Here is a 24,160-nt window from a genome sequence, read left to right on the forward strand (position 1 = left end):
TAATAAGATGTAGGCATTGAAAAAGTCTCTAGAAGCAAATGGAACAAGACTGGTCCAACCTTGGACAAGGGCTAGGAATATATTTGCAGTGAGGCTAAAAATTGTCGTCCACGGGTAAAATAAGGTTTTATAAGTAAGTTCGTCGACCGATTTGCCTTGAACCACCCATGCTTTTCTAAAGCGAAAATGTGTTATCGAAATTATAGCCCACACAATGAAAACCCCAACACCAGATAGGTTGACAATGTAGTTGTATGCGTTCGACGCTCCCACACTCACGTTCATCAATGATATTACTCCCAGAGAGTTAAAAAGAATTAACGCAGGAACAGGCACTCCTCTTCTATTTGTCCATCCGAGGTATTTGGGGACAAGACCTTCGTGAGCCAAGTGACTAATTGTTCTGCTTCCAATATAGGGAGAGTTGTTAATTGCAGAAATGCATGTCATTAAGATGAAAGCATTGACCAAGTGCATACCTCCTGCCCAGCCTACTCTCGCTAGGGCGATGCTTGTTGGAGACTTAAGTGTTTTAGTCTGCGAACCCAATGTGGAATTATCGTAAGGAACTGTAACGCCATAGAAATTGGCTATACCAATGTAAACTATTAGAATTCTCCAGAATGTCTGCTTAACAGCTAAAGGCACAGCTTTTCCTGGGCTCCTGCTCTCAGTAGCAGTGAGGGCAACAGACTCTGTACTTGAATAGAATGTTGAGCAAAAGACAAATACTACCGCAATACCTTTGAAGTCATTGGACAACGCTCCTGGATTGTTTCAGTACTGGAAGCCAATAGCTGATTTGCCATAAATACCCCCTGATATGTACACCAGAGAAAAAATGTAGTAGGCAACTAACCCCAGAATCTTAAACCACGCGAGCCAATACTCACACTCTCCAAAGGCGCCTACACCAATAAGGTGAAAGCACAAGAAGAAGATCCAAAACATAATGATGTGTCCATAAAGAGGCACCTGCGGTCCCCAGAACTGCAGGATGGATGATATCGTGCTGCATTCATTTGCCAACACAGCAAAAAAACGACAATATACGCGTAACCGGAAACCGCAGATAAGCCGTTACTATGAAATCTTCGCGCTAAGGTTTTGAAGCCACCACCAGATGGATAGAGTGTGACTAGTTCTCCAATTGATTCCATGACTGAAAAGCACACTGCGCCATTAATTCCGAAATCTAACAACAAAGCCAAAGGTCATCCTTTGTTTAGTGCATTTCCAGCGCCAATGAGGCGCCCTGGGCCAATAACGCCTCCTAAAGCTAAGGGTGAAATGTATCTGTTTTTCAAGACTCTTTTTACACCTGAATTTGGATCAAACTGTGCTAATGATGTTCCATCGAGCGAGCCAACATCAAGCTCTAAGACTTCAGGTTCGATCTTACGTAGCATTTCATTTGCTCCGACACAGCCTTCATAAATTGCATCCATAATGCCCTGATTTAAATCCAGATTACCGTCATTAAGTCCTCAACACACAATGGTTATCTACTAAATTTTATCTTACTACCATTTTATAGGTCCCAAATGTTCTAAACCTCCCTTTCATGAGCAAACCTAAGCTAAAATTTTCGTTTTTCGTTTGTCTTTCGAAGCCACAACTTTTACCCAAGGTTGAATGAGATTAAATAGTTTTTGAAGACAATAGGCGTTTTGTAGCCTCAGCGGCTAACTACTTAATCTTGCTGCTCTATTACACTAAACTTACTATGGCATTTTACGCAACTTGTGATTCCCTGAAATACTATGCATGAGCAGGATGCTCACTTGTTTAAAACCCTACCACGATTAATAGCTTACTGTCTTAAGTCGATGTTCAAATTCAGAGAACTTCATGATTTGCAGACCGGTTCATTAAGAGCCCGGGTGGCTCTAAGTTCCTGTGAACATAAGCTCACAGAGCTCAGTATCTACATGGAAAAGGTTTATATATTTCAGGTCAACGTAAGGGGAAAAAATAATGAGCCCTTTCAGAAAGGCTTTATATTGGATAACTTGGTAGGCATTTCTCTGCATAAGCAACATCTCTGTTGGCCTTTGTTCTGACTCCTTTAAACTGATGTAGAAGTAATATAACTCTGCCCATAGCATCACAGCATCGTGGAAAAAACACTGCTAAATAACTTTCGCCACCATTTAAAACAAATATGATCATATTACTAACCAGAAACTGAAAAGTTCATTAAATCAACCGAATTCTCTGTAAATTATGATGAGAAGCAGAGCATTGAAAAATCACGTCAAAACGGTTTAGAAGTTCAGTAATTCAGATACATCGATTAAATTGACAACCATGAAATTTTTCACTTGAAAGAACAGCTCTAATTTTGTTACATGAGAGGATAACTGCATGACAAAGGTTAGTAACTTCGCTGACGCCTCAGTTGCAAAGACAAAGATGAAGAAGCAGCATATACTGCTTCCAGTAACGTAAGCTAAAAATAAACCCAAAAAGCAGTCTCACATCTTCCTAAAGCGGTGTAATTGCGCTTTTGAGATTCCACTTCAGACTACGGCTATCGGTGAGACAAGCGATAGTACCTGTTGTCAGGGTCGAACCCCTTATGCACTATTTACGTAAACTATTATTTGCTTTCCCACTAACTGAGCCGCAGATAGGGCTTTACGCGCCTTATGCCACTACGGAATTATGTGGTCTGGTTTCTGTTTACATAGCTAGTAGATAGTCATCCTCGGTTTGAATCAATTGTATGCTGCCACCGGACTCTACCGCAAAGAAGCTGCAGACAATTTTGAACATTTACAGTAGATGGCAACTGTTTGGAGCGGAAAACAATTGGATTGGTTGGGTGTTTTTACCAATATATATAGGAAAAATTTTAACGCTCAATTCAAGTATTCTTTGAACAGCTCAAAAAACCAATTTAATGCCGATCCTCAATATTTCTTTCACCAACCGCTCCTGCGTTTTTCAAGCAATTGTTGATAAAAAAAGCCCTCATGTAATCAAAGGCAAAGGAGCTAGGATTGCAATAGAAAAAAATGCAAAAGAAAACGAAGATATTAGACGCCGTTAATGGTGCAGCCGTTGACTTTCCTGGCTGAGGAAACGAAAAGGTTTTTGAAAACATTGGTAAAGCTGCTCGTCAACCTACATACTCATATGCCCCTTATGTCTCAAACAGAAGCTCCGAGCCGTTAGCCTAATTCTACGTAGAATATTCTGCTGAAGGTGCTTTTTGGCGGCTCTTTGGTGTTCATCGGGCTCTAAAGCAATGAGAATGCTTTAAGAATTATTAGGCAATATTACTTGGAACGAGGATTACCAGGTTAGCTGAAACCGATGAGAAGAGAGAACTCTTACCATGGTTTTACTCTAGGGGCTCAATCTATCCCTTGGAATCCAAAAGTCGGCCCCTACGAACCATATTTAATGGATCGCGAGCACATCAATATTAGAATTCCTTTTGCGTATTCCCACCGCTTTAAGAGGGACGATGAGACCGAAATTGAATACGGTCAAAGGCTTATTTTAGACCTCAAAAAAAAATATTGTCGAAAATAATCCAAACGCTATGGCGACAGCCACTATCGAAACAGTACCGGGTTCTTAGCTAGGTACTATCCCTCCGCCTAAAAGCTACTTGAAGGGAATTAGAGACTTGCGTAACAAGTACTATAATATTTTCCACCTTGATAAAGTTATGTGTGGAACTGGAAGGAGCAATCCAAACGGAACACCAAATTGCTGGGAAAACCTTCTCGATCCCTGCAATGCTCCAGATATTCAAACTGTGGGTAGGGACTTTGGGATCTGGATACGTGACTTTTGCAGGAGTATTAATTGGACCGAAAATTACGAAATTCTTTTTAGCTGGGTCAAAAACTATAACTGGAGAAAGGTTCTATTCTAGCCATGTATTTTCTTGCGCACTTGCTCTTGGGGTTCAAGAAAAGGTAAAAAGACAAAAATTAATGTCTAATATATTTAAAATGGGAAATATTTACGAAACAAGCCCAGGAGCGCCCTCATTCGTAAGCATAACATAGTCGGGGATATGAAGAGAGCTCCTAGATTTTGGGCTCTCTTAATTGTCAGTGACAGGACCACGAAAGAGCTTTTCGACCGCGATTTGAATGTGGGACCTCGGTTGCAATCTGTTTGTTTTCATAGCGGAATCTACATAATTGATCTTTCTGTTGATCCTGGCAAAAGCTGCGGCGACAGAGCATTACTAGCTCCTTCCTTTTCATTAGAAATTATTTAACAGATTAAAACGTAAACAAAATGGTGAGATCTGTTGAAGAGCTCTCAACACATTTGAAGATTGAGGGCGTTTTTAGCTATTTTGGAAAAACCATGTTTCACGCAGTATTTAAAAGGGTAAGCGATTAAGCAAATCTGTGCTGGAAAGGACCAGATAGCTATCTTATGCATCCTCTGAGCTTATATCAATCAACTTTGTATAGCCGGAAACTGCAATATCGCCACCATATGAGTATTTTTACAGATATTCACTATAAATAAATTATAATAGTTGAATGTCACCAGATTAATTTGATTAGCAGTATAGGCCTTATAAGGACAGCAAAACTCCCGCATCACTCTTGTTTACTAAACTTTTAAAAGTTCTCATGTTCCTGAATTTCTTCCTGACATTTTTGTCAGATCAAAGTCGGACTGCTTAAACCTTATAGTGATAGTGCCAAATTGCATAACAAAACATTAGGGAAAAGTGGTATGGGAATTGAAAACAGCTTATAGTCATATAAAGAGACCAAAGAAAGATCTGCATCTATGCCAGAGGTCGGAAAAATCTTTATAAAATCAGAAATAGCAGGTGAAATTATAGCACAGGTGCAGTTTTTATCTCACAGTCAAGTCTCAGCCACACCTTGGAATTCTATAAAAAAATTAATAGCTTGATCAGGAAACAGGACATCAATCTTAAACCACAAGAATTGGGGAGATATTTAGTACTATCATTAAAGTAGTAGCTCAAGGGTCTTACTATGGAAAGACGAGGCAATAAATTTGGTAAACTCTCGGCCAACGACCCAGACTTGCCTCAATAGAAATTAAACCTTGTCCGCTGCTTTGAGCGATCAAAGTGATTGTTAGATGCAACGTATCTGACGCTCAGGCTAACAAAAGGATTACTTCTTTACTCTGAAAGGGCAAAGAATTTGAAGAAAATAAAGACAGGCAAAGTTGTAGAGAGTATATACCCGTGATTAAAAGCCACTGCTACACAATTGAATGCTCTAATTTTTAAACAAACGAATAAGAGGCCACAATCAGATTACAGCCAAATCCAAAGCTAGGAGAAAGCTCACTCTTAATTTGCTAGCAGCTCCATGTTAAGCGGACACGGGAAGCAAAGAAGTACTTTAAGCTGTGCTAGCTGGGGACTCGGAGCTGGGTGTGCCAGCTAGAGATCCGGAACCAGGTTGACCAACTGGAGGTCAAAAACCAGGCGCGCCAGCTGGGGATCTGAGACCAAGCGTGCCAGCTGGAGATCCGTAACCAGATGATTTTGATCAGGACTATGTAACTCAATGTTCAAATTTCATGGTTGTGGTGCCAGTTTGAACGTTAATCTCCGTCGAAATAATTTTTTAATTGAAATTTGTTTTGATGGTATCTGTGGTGTCACTTTCAGTCACCAATGTTGAAAGCGTTAAGGTTTTTCTAGGAGGAACACTACTAGTGTTACCATAGAAGACAGACTTTGGAGTCTCAGCGTAGTACACCGTCTCAGTAATTGCGGTGACATCGGAGCCAGTGAACGTCGTCGCCGGTGGAGTCGGTCGAGGTGAAAGAGCCGATCCAAGGGGCGTACTTTATGAGCTTCTTCTAGTTCTCCAGGATCTCGACGTGGTGCACGGTCTCGGTATCGGTAGTTGCAATACCATTGGAGCCGACGAACGTGCTTACATCGGTGGAGCAAGTGGTAGCGAAAGTGCCAGTCCATGGGGTGTGAATCGTAGACTCAACCTTGTCCTTCGGGGTCTCAACTTGGTACACCGTTTCAGTGATGGCGATACCGTCACTACCAGTAAAGGCCAAAATATCGGTGGAGTAGATGGCGGTAGAATTGCCGGTCCATGGAGTTTATTTCGTGGACTCAACCTTGTTCTCCGGGGTCTCGACGTAATACAATGTTTCAGCAGTTCTATAACCATCTTCACCGGTGATGGTGTACTCGGTTGTTGTAACTTTTCTTGTTTCAAGGCCGTCATAAGCTGTGATTCTAGTGGAGGTGTGGTTACCAGTTCAGGGTTCTTCTACAAAAATGACATTGTTGGTTCTTTCCTTTCCCTCGGGGGTTTTTTATGTTGATGCGACAGTATGAGAAGTGATGCTTGAACCAGCCAAGAATTTAGTTGTGTAATCCGGCCTAACATCACATTTTTCTCCGTCTTTGACAATAAGAATGTAATTTTCCCACGTCTCGTGCTCGACTCCATCTGGCGAAATGAAGTGGATTTCAGAGCGCCCGCCCCATTTCTCTGTATGAAGAAAATACGCAGTAGATAGTAGTATCTCTCAACCGAATCAATGGAAATAGTACTAGTTGTGTCAGGCTACTGTGTACTAAGGACAAAGCCACCAGGATCGGCAACTGCGTTTTCCAAGTCACAGCAATTAAACGCGTTCCCAGCGCCAGCATTAATATACGCAAGGTCGTCGACGTACCTCAAATTCAGTTGATATGTTTCAGTGGCCTAGAATAGCCGATAAGAAGCATGGAAAAATTAGTTATAGTTACTGGAGAAGGGTAGTATTACTCTTGACTGTCACACTAGAAGAAAAACCGCTTTTTCCGGTTTCAAAAGTGACGTAGGTTGCGCCGGAGGCATTTCCTTGTAAACCTGTACCATAAGTCGCGCAATCTTTCCATAAGTGACTTTCTTGGGAGTAGATGGGATCTCCGCAAGGTCTGGTTTTAGTCATGGGTAAACTATAGAATGACACATCAAACGATGATTGTCGAATCTAGTAAGTTTTGGAGGCTGGAATTGCGCCTTCGTTGATTTGCATACCAAGTAAATACGCAAGGAACGAGAAAACATGAAACGCAACTGCAAAAAGCATGGAGAATAGTGTCTATGCTATAAAATGTTGAAGTGCACCTAACAAAAAGGTTACTTTATATACAGTGTATGAAACTTCCCTGCAATTTTCAATCAGAAGAGACAAATGCGTAAGGCGTGCAATAGTGATGGTGGTGCCAGCTATCTGCGAGGTTTTCGCTTTTGAAAGATTGTCTTCCACTCGAGCTGAGTGTGTCGCTGCTGCGGACAATATATGCAGAAGTTGTAACTAGTAGTGGCCAATATGATAATTGCATAAAAGATGTAGAACGTTCTCTATTACGTCATTATGGGTCACCCTTTTTCTGAGACCTCAGGATCTTTATCGTGATACTCGCGTAGTAAACTTATCAGGGTCCAACCAAAAATATCTTCATCGAATAAATATATACAAAAACAACTATCATTTCCCCGCGAATGTTGCAGGATGAAAAGCTTTCCCAATGGCCATGGGAAAATCATTAACTCTAAGCATGACAAGTTTTTTAAAAAAAAAAAAAAGGCATTACAAACATCTCTTTTTTTGTAGCCTGGCTGAGCGACAATACTCAAAGGGCTTTGAGAAATTTATTCTCCAATCAAGTACAACGAGTTTCGCGACAAATGCCTGTATACTTACGATAAGTTGAAAGTATTTAAAATAAAAAGGCATACCCCAATGTTAGAGAGATACCCCCAAAAATGTCCGAACGGGTCGCCTGAAACTGTTTCAAAAGAATTACAAGCAGTGGCACCTGATGAATGCTGATTCAAAAGACAGCAGCAAAACATCGGGCAATACAGCCCCTATTTTTTCTGAGAGTTTAGATGCACTGTATCACTCCAGTGTGAAGGAAGATCCGGCAAAAATTAGTCCTAACTTCACGGGAGGGGGAGTTGCGCTTTTTTCAAAAGCCAAAAGTTAGCGAATACGGGCCTGCGATTGAAATCACATAAAACTGCCTGTCGTTGAAGTGCTTCCGCTCCTTTTTCATCGCTGAAGAATTATCAGCATTGAAGGATTCTTGGCCAGCTAGTAGGAAAACGGCGTGCTTTATGTACCTCCTCAAACATGCAAAACTACCATCTAGAAGACAGCAAGCACTAAGAGCGAAGTCGAGGCAAGAGTCTTGGGGTAAACTTGCTCAAGGGTTGTCGTAGGCAACAGCCCTTTGGACCTCTAGATCTTGAAATTGGATTCGTTGAAAAAACTTGAGCAGAGCTGCTTTATTTCTGTAATTTCGAACTGCAAATGGCCATACTTCTTTAATTGCAATACTAACTCATTAAACTTAAGGAACGCTTAAAATTAGTTTGAAATATTTGGTGGAGTTCATGCATTCCAAGATTTTTGCAGTCGCTACAGGTGATATTAGGAAATCATTTGCATAAAAAAGTGATGCAAAGGTGGACAATATATTTGATTGCCCTGTTAGGCTAAAAGATAACGCAGAAGCATGGAAATTTGAGTCAAAACCTTGAAGTCGGGTATCAAATAATAAATGCAAGTCTAAAACCATAACATGAAATAGAAAAATCTTAAATGTGAAAGGAGGTTCTGATGTTCCTGGGTTTAAAATACCAATGCCTGCAATAGAGAATGGAAACAGACGTAACCGCGCAGCAAGTAATAATATTATGTTCTGTGACTGCTATATTATTTCTTTTCTGCAAATGGTGTCAAAGACCCGCTACCAAACACAATTGTGTGACCAACAAAATCTGGCTTTTATCAATTTTCAATCCTTGAGAGGTGAGCAGAGAAAAAGTTGCAAGCTCGGTATTCAACTTGAGCCGCTGAAGCTACTCCACTTCCGACACCAAAAATAAATATGAAGCACCAAATAACCAAAATGAAACCTCGGGAAATGGATAACACTTCAGGAATTGAAAATCATGCTAAAAGAAATAGAGCTCGAAAACCAATAAGCGCAGGAACTCTTCCAAATATAAAAAGTGGGCGAGAAATGAAGTGTGCTAAAACACTTGCGTCTTGTTGCAATATCCCGACTCTTCCAACATTGGTCTCCTGTGGGTGTTATAAATTTAGATCTTTTTTAGACTACCCCGAAAAACCACCTGTTTCACCCTAAGGTGCTGACAGAATCTTAATCTTTTTCTGAAAATCAGTTGCAAGACTCTATCCCCTATAACCTAAGGTTGTAATTTTGAGTAATTTATGGGCTGGGCAACCGTAAATTCTGTTCTGAGCATTCCCCTCCCTACGTTTGCTTGAACCTACCATACAAGTCGTTGTGAACAGAAATGTTTATTATTTTGTTTGCTGCGGTGTGCGGTCTCTTGATTTATACCCAGCCCATCAAAAGTAATTACCGCTAAAAATTTCAGTGTTCACGTCTTTAAAATTATGCTGAAACAGAACTCTGCACTCTGTTACTTTTATTGGAATCACCGTGAGATTATGTGATCTCAGCATTTGGACTGTCTATGAAGCGCTAAATCTTTGAGCCGGAGGTCAACATTTTTGTTAGCGCAAGCATTTGATTAGATCCAGCGAGGCGCTCAAAAACGCAAGCTTGGTTAGCTGCCTATTTGCTTGCTTAGCCAGATGAAGCAAGTAACAAGCCAAGAAGAAATTGATCTTGAATCTTCCGTTTTCCCTGTCTCAAGTATTCCAGCAAATACGCTGAAATTGCAACAGCGCTTTAATGGAAGCTTAAGAATAAATATACTCTGAAGGTGTTAAAGCAATCTGGCAGTATTGAGAATGATTTTTTAGGGTTTCTACAGTGCCGTCAAGCTGGCTGTTATGGAACTCCATGAACCTTTTGAAGTGTACGGCAGTGCTGTTCAGCTCAAAAATTACAACCTTGCCCGTAAAAATGATTAGAGCGGGAGCACTACCTCCGAGCTCCGGCATCCCTACGCTATTTATATTCGATTCTCTCGAGGCAAAGCTTTCTTTTTTTTTTCTTAATGCTTTAACCTCTTTTTGACGATGGTGGCGCCTAGATCTTCTGGTGTACCGGGTGCCGCTTGAATTGCGGTATTGCAAGTATTATTCGTAAGCTATTGAGCTGCTCAAGTTTCGTGACATAGTCTCAAGATGTATCCTTTAGATTATAAGCATCTGGAAACCCCTGCAAACCCGTCAAACTTGAGGCATCTGAGCAGGACCTTCAAGTATGCTATGCGAAAGTAGCGATCTTTAATATTCTGTTTCACACTCTTATTCCCTATAGACTGTGATTATCCATCGTAGTAGCTGAGAGAGATGCTTGAAATTAACAAAATTTCAGTATTAATCAAGGCCCAGAGTTTTTTTGATGTCATTTCGCCACCCAAATTTGTTACTCGTTGGTATTCGATGGCGCACTGTCTAACTTGACCCCGCACAATATCTTCGGATTATTTATCCCTACCTTACAAGATGTAGATATGGGTGGAGAATGATATCTTCATCCAGGTAACCCTTCGCATGGGCGGTCAAACGTACTCTATTCCTGAGTCGTTGTCATTACAATGTTCGAGTCGTTGGGAAGAATTCTACCCCTCATCGTACAACATTATTTCAGCATCAGATGATCTGGCTTCTTATCGTGCATAATTTTCGTTTATGCGTTTAATGGAAACACACCTACGCTTCAATGAAATTATACGCTTACTGCACTTTGTCCGGCATCGACCAATATACCACGTGATATGAAGATGCGTGGTCGGCTCCTGATGAAGCAATTATATCACCATATATTTTTCAATTATATAGAAATACCTTGAACTATTTGTGTATCTGTCATATATCATCCTAAACATCCACATTTAAGTTGATTTTGTTTTTAAACCTTCATCTACCTACTATTGTTCCGACGACACAATGGCCGTTAAACACATTCTTATGATCGCAGGCGATTTCGTTGAGGATTACGAAATCATGGTTCCATTTCAGATTCTGCTTATGGTTGGGCATAAGGTTGATGTTGTTTCACCTGAGAAAAAAGCTGGCGAGAAAATCGCCACTGCCATTCATGATTTCGAAGGCCACCAGACTTATACCGAAAAACCTGGTCACAATTTTATGCTCAATGCCACCTACTCTAATGTTCAAGCTGATGATTACGACGCGCTGGTCATTCCAGGCGGAAGGGCGCCGGAACATCTGGGAACCAATGAAAGCGTCCTCAATCTGGTTCGTGCCTTTGCAAATGCGAACAAACCAATCGCTGCTATTTGTCATGGCCCACAGCTTCTAGCAGCGGCCAATGTCATTTCCGGACGAAAGGTTTCTGCCTACCCAGCCTGTCGTGCCGAAATTATAGTGGCTGGCGCGCAGTATCAGGCTATTGCAATTGATGGTGCTGTAACAGATGGCAAGCTCGTGACGGCCCCGGCTTGGCCAGCCCACCCGGCTTGGATGAGTCAGTTCCTTAAGGTTCTAGGTTCCAAAATCGAAGCATGATATTCTAGTTTGTTAGGGGACGCCTATTACGAGTGAAGTCTCCGTTCATGCTGGTCTAGTTTTATGTGAATGCCGAAAGTTGTCACTGCCCATTTACTGAGCAGTCACCACCCTCCAACTGTGAAATATCCTTAGGAACACCCTGGTGGAAATTGTCGCTGCAGACAGTTTTACTGTCAGACAGTAGGTCACAAAACTTTTTCACGAAGTCCTTGAGCTTCGAAGAGGAGTTGCAACCTGATACTTTTCTGACGAATCAGATATGCGCAGTATCCTAACAACGAGTGAAATATGTCCGCCAGAACATTTTCACTTTCGTTACATCCTATTTGTTTTCGCCGCGCAGAGTAGAACACTGTATACAATATGAAATACTGGATTTCTTGTGATAACAGGCCGATACTTGGTACCCGGTCGTGTCAAGGCCTTTGAGGCAGGAGTTGCTCGACCTACTGCTGACGCTACTGTCACTGCTCCAGTTTGGTGGCCTTCCTGGCATCTTCAGCCGCCTGTGTCTCCTACTACTGGTCTGTTTGCCAACTCGCGCTTCATTGGCTACCCTGCGGGCCGGTTACAGCACCCTTTTACACTCCTGCGTCGTTTTGCAATTTATCCCGCTCGCTGCTACCCAAAGGTGCGCGACTAAGGTCCTGCTCTTTCTCTTGCACTTGGAAGATCAGGTGATCCGCCCGCCGTTTGACTGGGTTCAGTTTAACTGCTCCATTTATCTTCCGCGCCTAAATTTTACACACATGCTTGCTTTCATCGAAGGCAGCGTTAGCTGCGTCCAGAGGCCGCGTCTCGGCCTTTTTGTCGACCATAGTCGCCATCCAGGTTGTGGTCAGGTTCTTCGCCCATTCTTCTACTGCTCCGCAAGGGTTTCTTTCACTCCAAGACAAATCCAAATCCAAGAAAGAATGTCAGAAAAACGAGGTAACATAAGTAGAAAAAGGGATTTCTGATTGGCAATTGAAACCATAAGGCGCAGGTACAAAAGCGGCATCAACCGAGGGGGCAAAGCAGCAACATAAGCAGGCTAAGGGCTGGTGTTAGGTTTTGCTCCCAGACAGAATGCCGTGAAACGGTAAAGAAGATTCCGCCAGGAGGTCACTCTTTGAGATTTGCTAACCGATGCGGCCTGTAAAAAATGAACATCTGGGTCGGTTCATTGACAAACTGGAAAAAAAACATGTCCCCCGCGAGCATGACTACAAGGTTTTCGAGGGGTGGCAGATCCCCGAGTCTACACGTGCTTAACTAGTGACATTTCTATGAACTAAGATCGTAATTTAAAGTTTGGTACTGGTTGTTTAAAATTATTACCAACAGTTATAGCAGTGCTCGAAAATTGCTACTCGTGGCTGTCCGTCTTCATTTCTGCAGGAGACTTTGATGTTTCCATTATATCTGACCCCAGAAGCAGTATCTGCATATAGTAGGACAGTTTTGTAATGTTAGAGCTTGACCAACAGTCTTGTGCCTACTGCTTGTTAAACAATCTTTCAGATCCCCCTGTGGGGCCGCTTCGTGGTCCTCGGTTTAGTATTTAGGTAATGAAATATATGTTCGTCGCCTTCTTAGTCAGATAACAATTAAGCATGGCATGAAAATAGGAGGAGATCTAATCGCAGAGCATGCGGTACGCGTAGCTATCCGATGATACTTTCTTGTGCTGCCTACATGTTGAGAGTCCGCACTTTGTCTTTTTTTTCATCCACAACGAAATTGTCAAAATCGTAGTAAATAATTTGTTTAAAACTACTTGATTACGGTATCAAAGAGTATAATTATCTCATATCAAGATAAGAACATAATGCAGCTGTATGTTTAATTAAAGTAAAATTGGAAACTAAATCTCGCTAGAATGAGAAGAGTAAATAGTTAGCATGGCAACTTTCAAGCCGCTGCTTGTTTAGCCTGCTTAAGGAATGGTTGCATGCCTCCCAAAAGGTAAACTGAGTGCCCGCTGCTTTTCGTTAATTCTTCAAAAGTGCTTTTACAGTGCTCCCCATCGAAGTATGTAAGCTGAGAGCTGCCAAGAAGCCTCTGGTCTAGGCACTTATTCATGTACTTCGCAACCAAACTCCACTTTTCAATGCTGCTATGAGGCTTTACAGTAGCTACAGTGGCCAACAAGGTTGCCACATGAAGCGGCGTTTTTGGAAAACGGCCAAAAATAGCAAATTGGTTGTAAAGACTGAAATGAAGCCTATGCTACCGCAATAGGCTACCAATTTTGAAACAGCAACGCCAAAGACTTGAAGAAGAAAGAGTATGACGAAACCTGCCCCGATAAGGATTGAAGAAACTACCGTAAATGCTGAACATCTTTCAACTTTCCCAAAAATCCTCATGAAATTAAAAAACATTCAAAGACTTGTACACCGATAATTGTCTCGGGGCAATATATCTTTAATTCCTTCGGTGATGTTTGATATTCTTGTTTCTAAAAACTCCCTCCACCAAGCGCCAAACTGAGTGTTATAGATCCGCATAGCACTTTCGATTAGCTCTTTGTCATGCAGGTCGTACTGGCCAGGATCCTCAACTATATTTTGAAAAATAAAATGGCACTGCTCTCCCTCAAAAACACAACGCGGACTCGGCCACTTTCCTGAAGAGTACAAAAGTTCATTCATTCTCTCTGCGATGATATCCCATTGATTCGAATTCGAATTCACGCCAGGGGCTTCTGTTACAACAATTTCGCACAGTTTTTCGCCGGACTTTTCAATAGTACGGAAAACATTGTATTCGACAACAAACAACGTTGTTATGATACAGGAGAAAGCCAAATAAGCTTTTCCTCCTTTTCGAGAATGCCATAAAATGTCAACGGTGGCAATAGTGAAAAGGAGGTAGAATAGGGGTATTCCCTTCAATTCAATCAAGGATCACAGAAGATAGTTCCCGTATACGTATTTGGGGAGTTTTGATCCTTCCAGTTTCTCGTAATTAAAAAAAGGGTCTTTGCCGCTCATCAAAGCCTTATCCAAGCGTTTCTTTCGGCTGGAAAATGTTCAATAATCAGAAGCTAGATAAGCATTTTGTAGGATAATACGTTGCTCGTGATAATATAGCATAAAGTTTTTACCATTTTACTAACAGTAATAGGTTCAAATTCAAAGTAGGTGCTTTGAAACCAACCTCGCTATTAAGCCGATCAACTCTACTGGAAAACCTCGAAATTTATTGGATTTGAAACAAAGACCTTTGTATATCGTTAAGGATGTGTAGTACTGTCAGATTGTGATCGGTTCGTTGGTGTGTGATAGTGCCAAGTTGCATAATGACACATTGGTATGAAATGATATGACACATGGACATATCATAAATACGACGGATGCCCAAATAAGTCACATAGAAGGTCCACATTGACCGTTCATAGTCCAGATCAGACCACAGTGGCTTGGAGAAAGATGGGGGAGATATTTAGTATCATCATCCACGAAGTAGTTTACTTAGATTATTATGGAAAACCTAGCCAAGGAATTTGAGACCCTTTCGACCAATGACCCAGACTCGCCTCGTAAAGTTTCCTGTTGATCTAACTTAAATTTCGCGTCAAGTTAGGAGGCATTGAACCCTCGCATCAAGAGACCGCCAGTGCCAGGGAAGCAGCTGCTCTGCGGCCTAAGACCAAAATTTTGTAACTTCACGATGTCTTCAAACTCTCATTAGTGTATTCTCTGACCAAGCGCCTATTATTTATAGTTCAAACTAGAATTTGCAGTCTTTACCTTGCTGCGAGAACGTATTTACAAAATGGCCAATAACCTAACCAATCACATATGGCCAGAAGCCACATCAAGATAGAAGAAACTTGCCTTTATGGGCTAGCGGGAATCTCAATAACTTTTCATATGCAGAGTTCAACTCGTCAAAAGCAAGATGCTATTCCGATATTATCGAGCCTCATTCGCCTATAATAGTTCTCTTTCCACAATAAGGGCCTGCCCTCTTTTGGCTACGCCAGTGGAACAGGGTTTTTTCCTTATCTCGTCCGCTCTGTATCTTTCCCGCCTAGATTTAGCGATCTTAAACCCGGCTACTGTTGCCCGGCCTAATAACTCTGAAAAGAAAAATATATATATAAAGAAATGACTTAGAATAAATCGCAGGAAGATCAAGAGCCAAGCTTATTTTGTGCACGAGGGAGCGGTGTTATCATAAATAAACATGCATCAACGCTGATCTCATAACTTTAGAGCCGTAGCGATGATGGCTATCAGTACTGTTCTTGTCTCAGCTTGCAGAAGATTCTGGAGCGAACCCTTTACATAAGTGACCCACGAAATCTAATATTTTCAGGCTCTCAATGTCTAAGAGCTTGAAATATATGAGATGACCAACGAAAAGGAAGAGCTCCCAAGCGGAGAGCTTAAAAAGACAGAAGCTGTCCAGGTCTGTGAGACGTATGAAGCAGATTCTGTAGAACCGCAAAACGCGAATGAGCCTGAAGAAGGTGTTCTATACAATGACAGAACAAGATTGAAGCAAGGGCTGAAAGAGCGTCACATTAAAATGTTAACACTTGTAGGTGTTTTTGGGACCGGTTTATTTCTCTCTTCAGGGGGAACTCTAAAGAAGGCCGGGCCTGCTGGTATGTTTCTGGCTTACGTTGTAGTCGGGATAGTGGTGGGTTGCAACCAGATCGCGATTGCTGAGGTGGCTTCATTTATGCCAGCAACAGGGGCAACAATCAGACACGCCGAACAGTTCATTGACGAGTCAGTTGGCTTTACATTCGGTTGGATCTCAACTTATTCTTCGTTGATGCCTGGCGAGCTTTCTGCTACCGCTGTGGTTATGCGCTATTGGACTGATATAAATCCAGCTGTCTGGATTACCATTTTTGGTATTTTATTTGTTCTCACCAACATTTATACCATAAGGTTCTACGGTGAAGTTGAGTACTTTTTTGGTTGGATGAAAATTATTCTGATTATTATTTTGATTGTCACAGGGTTAGTTATAGACCTTGGTGGGGCTAAGCAAGAAAGGCTTGGGTTTCACTACTGGAGAGAACCAGGACCCTTTGCTGAATACATAGTAAAGGGGGAAATCGGCAAATTTGTTGGTTTTTGGGCGGCGCTTTCCTCTGTCGTATATTCATACTCAGGCATTCAGAACATTGCTATTCTGGCTGGTGAAACGAAGAACAGCAGACATGCAATTTTTCATGGAGCCAGAAATGTTTTTCTGCGTATTATTGTTCTATATCTGATTGCTGTTCTGGTTCTCACCCTAATTGTTCCTTATAACGATAAGTTGATTGCGACTGGTACTGGCACTGCCAAGTCAAGTCCTTATGTTATCGCTATTCAGCGAGCAAACATAAAGATCTTACCTCATATTATCAATGCTATCATTCTAACCTCGGCTTGGTCCGCTGGCAATTTAGCCATTGTGGAGGGCTCTAGAAACCTTTTCGCTTTGGCATCCAAGAATCAAGCACCAAAAATCTTCTTGACCACCAACAAGAGAGGAATTCCGTATGTTGGAATTGCCTTCATTTCTGCGTTTCTTCCTTTATCGTATATGTCTGTTTCGAGCTCTTCCGCAAATGTGTTCAGTTGGTTTCAAGAGCTCGTGTCTTCAAACACTCTTTTACGCTGGATTTTGATATCGGCTAATCACATCCACATGGATAGAGCCTTAAAGGCACAGGGCTACAGTAGATCTGATCTGCCTCACTCTACATGCCTTGGGCCATTTGCTGCGTGGTTTTCTGGTATCATGTCTTTAATTTTCTTATTAACGGGCGGTTTTTACAACTTTATCCATGGCCATTTTGATATTGAATCATTTTTCACAAGGTATTTCATTATTCCACTCGCTATCATTCTTTTCACATTCTGGAAGCTTTTCAAGAAGACCAAGTACCTTCGTCCAGCTGAAGTTGATCTAGAATCTATATTTGAGGACATTCGCCAAAATCCTGAAATAACTTTAGCAACTACAACTTGATGGAAGAAAATAATTTAAGTAATATCTCACCAATTTCTAATTTTTAATACCATTCAAGCTCTGTATACAGAAACAACACACCTGACCTTTGATATTGGTTTATGACCATTAGCAGTAGTAAATATCTTTAGTTAAACTCGACGGTTCATTATTGGAGCAATACTGAAGGTTTGAAGAAAAAATCGCATCTCTTCAATAACTCGACAATGATGAAGGCATTGCTAATATCTGGTGATTCAACAGCGTGAAGTTTTGCCGCTTTACGACGCGCTATAGCGCTGTGCTGATTTTTCCGCTGAAATGCTTCTCTACCACCTTTATTCTCAACCTTAGGGCGTTGCACAATTCACTTTACGTTCTCGTCCCAGTGTTTCCTTTACGCGCAGCTGCTTTCGCTCCATTCCTCAGTCTTGTGCCATCATCATTTTTTGTGGAAAGCATGGAGGGTAGTGTGAGTTAAAAAAAATGGGAGATCCGCCCGTATGCAGTTGTTGATTCTGACAAAAACATTTTTAGATGAATAGCGTTGCTTCAGTTTTTGCAACTCTCCAAACTTGCTAAACAAAAGATAATTATTCAATGCACTTCTTTTTAACTGCTATCCTAATGGAAATGGGAGCATCTTAACAATGAATAAGTACACATTACCCTTCTGCTTCACATGTGTATCATTAAGGACCTTTAAAAAAAGAACAAAGTGACAGTACAGCTTAGCCATCCTTTATGCTCGTCCAGGCTCTTTCGATTTGTTACAACATGTATTACGTCATCAAGATTGTTAGGTTTTGCATCTTCCTACTCTCTTGAATCAGCCAAGTCATTATTTTTGAAAGAAGCGTCTTCCGCGGTTCAAGCGCACCAAAAAAAGGTGCGGGCATCGAGTCTGGGGATCAATAAGCAAGCTTCAAGAATCCCCTTATATTGTTCACACCAAATAACTGAAATGGTTGATATAACTAATGAGCACAAATACCCCTTTTTGTTTTGGCCAAACGTGGGACGCAAACATCTCAATCTGGGAACATACTACAGGTGCAACTTAAAGGTTTCGATAGCACATAGCTTTTTTCTTAGTTCTTGACCAAGTAGCTATTTGTTGGTGCTACAAATATGCTGCGTGCCCAACGACTACTTACGATAACTTTCTCGATTTCCAGGACAAGTAGCTCTCTATGTTTGCAAATTTCAAAATTATAATTTTTAAACTAAGCGAGTAGGCATAAACTGGTAATGGCTATGAACGATAATTGAATAAACTGATAGATCCATCTCACACATATATTTTTTAGTGCTCAAGCTCCTGGCATGCGAAATTATTATGGATTCTTATTCATGAAGGGCTTCAACAGTACGGAAGTTCTTCCTAATAATCCCACCAATTGCACGTATACAATAACGAGAATGTTCAAATATTTTGTAAAGGCGCCAATCATAGCGCTTTGCTTAATAATTGCTACAGCGATGGTGCTGTTCTTAATAATAGTTTTCGAGCACACATGTATTGCATAGTTATAGGTCAAATGTTTGGGACTTAAATAGCTTATGTGGGCCTCCACTTGTTAGTTTGAATTAAGTCCGTTTCAATCCTTGAGCACCTGCAGTGTTTTAATGTTTTGAATTGCCACAGAGACACAAAACCGAGTTCAAGAGTGAGCTGATAAGGGAATACAGCTTTAATCATGACAAGCAAATTAGCTTAACCCCTAAAAATACAATGTTTAATATTTTGATATGCAGATAAACTCTGCTTGATAATTAAACAGTGGAACAATAGTCCTTACGGGGACTACCTAAAAATTACATTCAATATTCTGAGAATAGGGTAATCTACGTGTCCTGAATTTTCCCACATACGGGTTTAAAAAACAAGTTTTGACTGGGGCTCCGACTATCAGCTCAGATATTACGATGGAAACACAGAGTGCTTACAATAGTGTTTCCTTTCTTCAAAGAAAAGCTGGAAAAAGAATGACAAAAGGGCCAATTAAACTTCCAAAAATTTAAAGTTCAAACCAGTAACTTCATACATTCGTAATTTTGGCGCATGTCTGCAAGTCTGCGATATCTTCTGTTTTGAATTGGCAGTTGTGGAGCATGATTTGTGGATTTAATCGTAACCACTAAGCGTTGATGGATATTTTTCCGGTTTTAGAAGGAATTGAACGTTTTTGGTAAAACAAAACTGTATGCGAAACTATAAAAAAATTTTCAAGCACAAACGTTTCTCTAACATAATCTGCGGCAAATAGCTGAGGTTTCTTCGGGGCCCTCATTTCTTTCGAAGGAGCCATACTATAATAATTAAATTGAGAGCCAAAAAGTTAGCCCTGTAGGGGGCTCGAACCCCTAACCTTATGATTAAGAGTCATACGCGCTACCGATTGCGCCAACAAGGCTAGTGTGTTGGTGTTGTTATGTAACGAATACATCACAATGTTTGTGACATGCATATGACTCGTAGTCAACTTATAAAGTGAGGCACTAACCCAGTCTCACGTAAGTTATTGTCAGATTGTGATCGGTTAGTTGGTATGTGATAGTGCCAAGTTGCATAATGACACATTGGTATGAAATGATACGACACATGGACATATCATAAATGCGACGGATACCCAACTAAGTACCATAGAAGGTTCACATTAACCGTTCATGGTCCAGATCAGACCATAGTGGCTTGGGGAAGGTAAGGAGTGGTGCCACCAGTACGATTATCACCTTATGATTAAGACTCAGCCACGTCCCAGAAATGTTGTATAAATCCGGATCATTTCTTTGGTTTGCAAGACGTATATCTTGAAGAAAGGAGAGAGCGGGGAGATATTTAGTACCATCATCCACGAAGTAGTTTACCTAGATCATAATGGAAACACCAGCCAAGGAATTTGAGACCCTTTCGACCAATGACCCAGACTCGCCTCAATAAAGTCATAGTTTCAGCACCGCTGTATGGTCTAGTAGTGGCAGAGGTGATTTCCAAAATTGGCGTTTGTCCATATCCTTAAGTCTTGATATAGCAGATTTCTTCCACAGTCTGCTTACCACCCTCCCCACTGAAGGTTGCGATTTCGGTATCATAAGTAATTGTTCGAGGTTCACGAAGTTATTTTTATTGAGGCGAGTCTGGGCAGGTTGTATGAGATATTGCCAGATTCGTTGACTAGGTTTTCCATGATAAGATCAGTTAAGTATTCGTAGATGATGGTACTAAATATCACCCCGTGATTTCTTCTTCCAAGGTTTAGGTCTTGTGAACTTAAGAAATCATCCAGATTTATACAAAATTCCTAGGTGTAGATTAGACTTGACTATTAGGTGATAATTGTGCCGATAGCACCACTCCTTATGGTATCTATGTCACTATCGTCTGATCCGAGCTTCTGATGGTAACTTTGTATCATCATATGAGAACTGGCTGATTCCTTGTCGTGTCTATAGCTTGTCGAACGTCAAATCATGTTTTACTAACGTGTCATTATGCAACTTGACACTGTCACACACACACACACACACCAGCGATTCGGTTATAATCTGACAAACTTGAATATTCAAAAAGCAGCTGCTAGGCGAGTCAAAAAACGGCTTAAAATATCACAGGCCTGTTCCAAAACTCTTCAAATATTCATGAACGCTTATTCAAGGGACTAAATTTATTTCTATGAAAGGATTGTTTATTCAGTTACGAATTTTTTGGGTCAAAAGAGTTGATCGAAGCCACATTTACAAGTCGACAGTTTTGAAGCCGCGAAAATTATTTCATCTTTGGAACGTTTTTTACCGTTGCTAGAATGAAAATTCGTGAATACGCATCAAAGGCACTCGAGAGTACACTAACCAAATCTGTAGGCACCTCTCGAGATTAGAAAAAAAACAGTGCTTTAGGCCGCTAGCAATTTGCCGCGAATTCTAGGACTTAATCAAATGGATATAACGGGTGGAATGATTGATTTCCCCATCATTTTCACTGGAAAGGCCCTCTTGCGATCTTCTGGGACAGCATTAATTAGCAGTCGTCCGAGCAGGGTGGAAAAGTTGTGAGTTTATGAGTTTCAGTCTAAATGCGGTACTCTGAAGTCAGCAGTGGGAGCGCAAGAAGTCACTCTCATCTCGAGTTGAAAAACTCGCGCTTGACTGGGAGTTTGACTCTATTGGGTATAGCGAAAAAAATGGACCGTCAAACTCGCTTTGGTTTGACAAGGTGGAAAGAGCCCCTTCGCTAGCTATAGGAGCCTAAGGATTTCGATTCGCGCTGATTTTATTGGTTCCTTTGTTTCTTGGCTTTTTTGTTTCCCTGGTTTCCATATCTCTATAAACGATAATCGTAGCTGTGATAATGCAGAAACTGTTCCCGCCGCCCACGACTTGAACTTGCTCGATATATTGCTAATGTATTCGTTGAATGTGATGTTGATATGGGTTGCCGGATTGGTCATCTCGAGATAGTGAAGCTATCAGTGAGTAATCCCGTCAAAGGCATCTCGAGCACTTGGTCTTGTGACTTGAAGCACCAATTCCGACAGACGCTAGACTGTTGTCCTAGAGCACCGCCAAAGAAGCCCTTGTGCTCTGAGTTCTTCGTTTACCCCAGATGGGCGATATCTTATTTATTTGTCAGACAGCAGTTCCGTGAGAATGACTCTTACCCCCTAAAGGTTCGTGACTGTGTGTGAAGGTGTATTTATAGTTTCACATAAGGGAAGCCTGATATCCGATATTGAACATTGTTCTAATCAACAACTGAGGGAAACTGATCATAGTAATGTATATCCCAAAGCTGACAAGCGTCGATGACTTCGATAAGCAGGCTAGAACCATCAAAGATCATCCCTTGGGTATTCTTTTCAGTTACTCGGCTCCTAAAATAGCACTTACAGACTTTCTTTTGGGTGATAAAATTGACAAGCCGGTTGACAGCGAGATGTGCGCCACGCATGTGCCATTTTTCCTACAAAAGTCACAAGATGGCAGCTGTCGACTCGTTGCCCATTTGGCTGGTAAAAATCAGCAAATTAAGTTGCTTAAAGAGAACCCCAGTTGTATGGTTGTGTTCCAAGGCCCGAACTCCTATGTCACTCCCGCTTGGTACCCAGAAAAAGAGGAAACGCATAAATTTGTGCCAACTTGGGATTATTCATGTGTTCACGTTTATGGAAAAGCCAAGATTATAGAAGAAAAAGAGTGGTTGCTGAAAATGCTGGACAGCTTAACGGATCAAGAAGAAAATAAAAGGCCCGACAGAGATGAATTTGAGAGTAAGTGGAAGGTGGAGCAGACAAATCAGAAGTACTTGGACTCTTTGATCAAAGGAATTGTCGGCTTAGAAATTGAGGTATCTCACATTCAATCAAAACTCAAAGTTCATCAGAATCAGAACCCTAAAAATGTCAACGGCGTTCTAAGGGGATATGAAATGGAGATGGGTGACGATACAGCAAAACAAATGTGCAAACTTGTAAGAGAAAATTATCCCAGAGAGTTATAGGTCGAATACCAACAAAAGAGCACTGGACCAGCTTTCCTTTATTTATTGAATCTGTATCATATCTAAAAGCGTTTGGCTTTGCAAGTTTCCCTCATGCAATTAACCAAAAATCGTTTAGGATTGATTAAAACATTTTGCTCCGCAGGTAGCTTCTTGAAAGAAGCTATGCTGGTTTTGGTATCACATTGATCCGTAGCTTTGTTAGATCAAGACCATAGTATGGCAAATTCTCTTTTGGTTCAGTTACCTTCCCAAGTTAGCTTTTGTTTTATATATTTGCTCAGAAACATTTAACGTCTCCCTAAGCTCTATCTGTTGAACCAAATATTTGACTTCTAATTGTGATTTCCAACTGTTACTCTTAATGATTAGCTGCAGACGAGGAAGAAAATATGAGAGATTTATAAAACGCGAGTACTGAACAGTTTACTGAGTTTAAAAGCTATGGAACTTTGAAATAATATATTGTAGAAAATAAAGTATAACCCCACGAAGCAAGATATTCAAGAAGTTTTCTAGCATTTTATTCTTTTCTTTTCATTGACGTCGTAAGCTTGTACATCAGAGGAACGACCATGGTGCAATTGAAGGTTTTACTCTTTTTTGTTGAATTTGAATTTATGCACGAAGTATTATAGGTCAAGAGTAAGCCCACTGTTGACACTTTTTGTGATCTGGAAGAACCTAATACTTAATAATGACCTGGACATAAGAAAAGCTACGGTTCTCGGTAATCATAATCGCACAACTTTCAAAAAAATGGGACATAAAAACCTTACAGCTTCCTAATTGGGCTATCAAATACCTTTATCGTTGTCTTTCAACGATTGTCTCTATTTCAACTCCTTCCACAGCACAAATATCTTTCACAAGGCGTGAAACAGCAAATCCCAGCGCTGTAAAGAAGTTAGGGCACACGCCTGCCTTGCAACACAAAGATCAAAATACTTATATTAACGTTCAGTGAAGCCGCATTTAGGGCGCTATTTTCGAGAGTTCTTGTCGATCGAAGAGAATATCAAGGCGCTTTTCTATTGGACGCGACCACGCCTTCTCCAAGAACTTTCTCATTTTGATTGTGCTCTGGTGGTGAAAGCGTTCCCCCACATTCAAAAGGTATCTCAGAGTACAGCTTCTTTCGTGAATAGTTGTCGAAAAGCACCCCGTAACCACCAAAGACCATAGCAGTATCCCCCAAATGTTGTTTTCAAGTGGAATCGAGGAAAATGCTTCAAAAAT

At 41.0% G+C, this 24,160-nt stretch overlaps 5 protein-coding genes and 1 non-coding gene across 6 annotated transcripts, besides 2 other annotated features; 3 read left to right on the forward strand and 3 right to left on the reverse strand.

Moving 5' to 3' along the window:
- Positions 1-9,732: 9,732 nt before the first annotated feature.
- KLTH0A00220g (KLTH0A00220p) lies at positions 9,733-9,936 on the reverse strand (the record flags this gene model as incomplete). The annotated part of the gene is made up of 1 exon (XM_002551429.1): positions 9,733-9,936. The coding sequence occupies one exon, from the start codon at positions 9,934-9,936 to the stop codon at positions 9,733-9,735; it is 204 nt and encodes a 67-aa protein (XP_002551475.1).
- A 954-nt stretch (positions 9,937-10,890) lies between these two features.
- On the forward strand, positions 10,891-11,472 carry KLTH0A00242g (DJ-1/PfpI family protein; the record flags this gene model as incomplete). The annotated part of the gene is made up of 1 exon (XM_002551430.1): positions 10,891-11,472. The coding sequence occupies one exon, from the start codon at positions 10,891-10,893 to the stop codon at positions 11,470-11,472; it is 582 nt and encodes a 193-aa protein (XP_002551476.1).
- Positions 11,473-13,841: 2,369 nt separating this feature from the next.
- On the reverse strand, positions 13,842-14,111 carry KLTH0A00264g (KLTH0A00264p; the record flags this gene model as incomplete). The annotated part of the gene is made up of 1 exon (XM_002551431.1): positions 13,842-14,111. One exon carries the CDS (start codon positions 14,109-14,111, stop codon positions 13,842-13,844), a length of 270 nt encoding a protein of 89 aa, XP_002551477.1.
- A 601-nt stretch (positions 14,112-14,712) lies between these two features.
- Positions 14,713-15,001: a long terminal repeat.
- An 815-nt stretch (positions 15,002-15,816) lies between these two features.
- On the forward strand, positions 15,817-17,442 carry KLTH0A00308g (KLTH0A00308p; the record flags this gene model as incomplete). The annotated part of the gene is made up of 1 exon (XM_002551432.1): positions 15,817-17,442. The coding sequence occupies one exon, from the start codon at positions 15,817-15,819 to the stop codon at positions 17,440-17,442; it is 1,626 nt and encodes a 541-aa protein (XP_002551478.1).
- A 2,323-nt stretch (positions 17,443-19,765) lies between these two features.
- KLTH0A00330r lies at positions 19,766-19,838 on the reverse strand. The gene has a single exon. It is a non-coding gene; the product is annotated as a tRNA-Lys (tRNA).
- Positions 19,839-19,947: 109 nt separating this feature from the next.
- Positions 19,948-20,364: a long terminal repeat.
- A 1,834-nt stretch (positions 20,365-22,198) lies between these two features.
- Positions 22,199-22,921, forward strand: KLTH0A00374g (uncharacterized protein; the record flags this gene model as incomplete). Its single annotated transcript, XM_002551433.1, has 1 exon — positions 22,199-22,921. The coding sequence occupies one exon, from the start codon at positions 22,199-22,201 to the stop codon at positions 22,919-22,921; it is 723 nt and encodes a 240-aa protein (XP_002551479.1).
- Between the last annotated feature and the right edge of the window lie 1,239 nt (positions 22,922-24,160).

The sequence above is a fragment of the Lachancea thermotolerans genome (assembly GCF_000142805.1).
Source record: "Lachancea thermotolerans CBS 6340 chromosome A complete sequence".
NCBI lineage: Eukaryota > Fungi > Ascomycota > Saccharomycetes > Saccharomycetales > Saccharomycetaceae > Lachancea > Lachancea thermotolerans.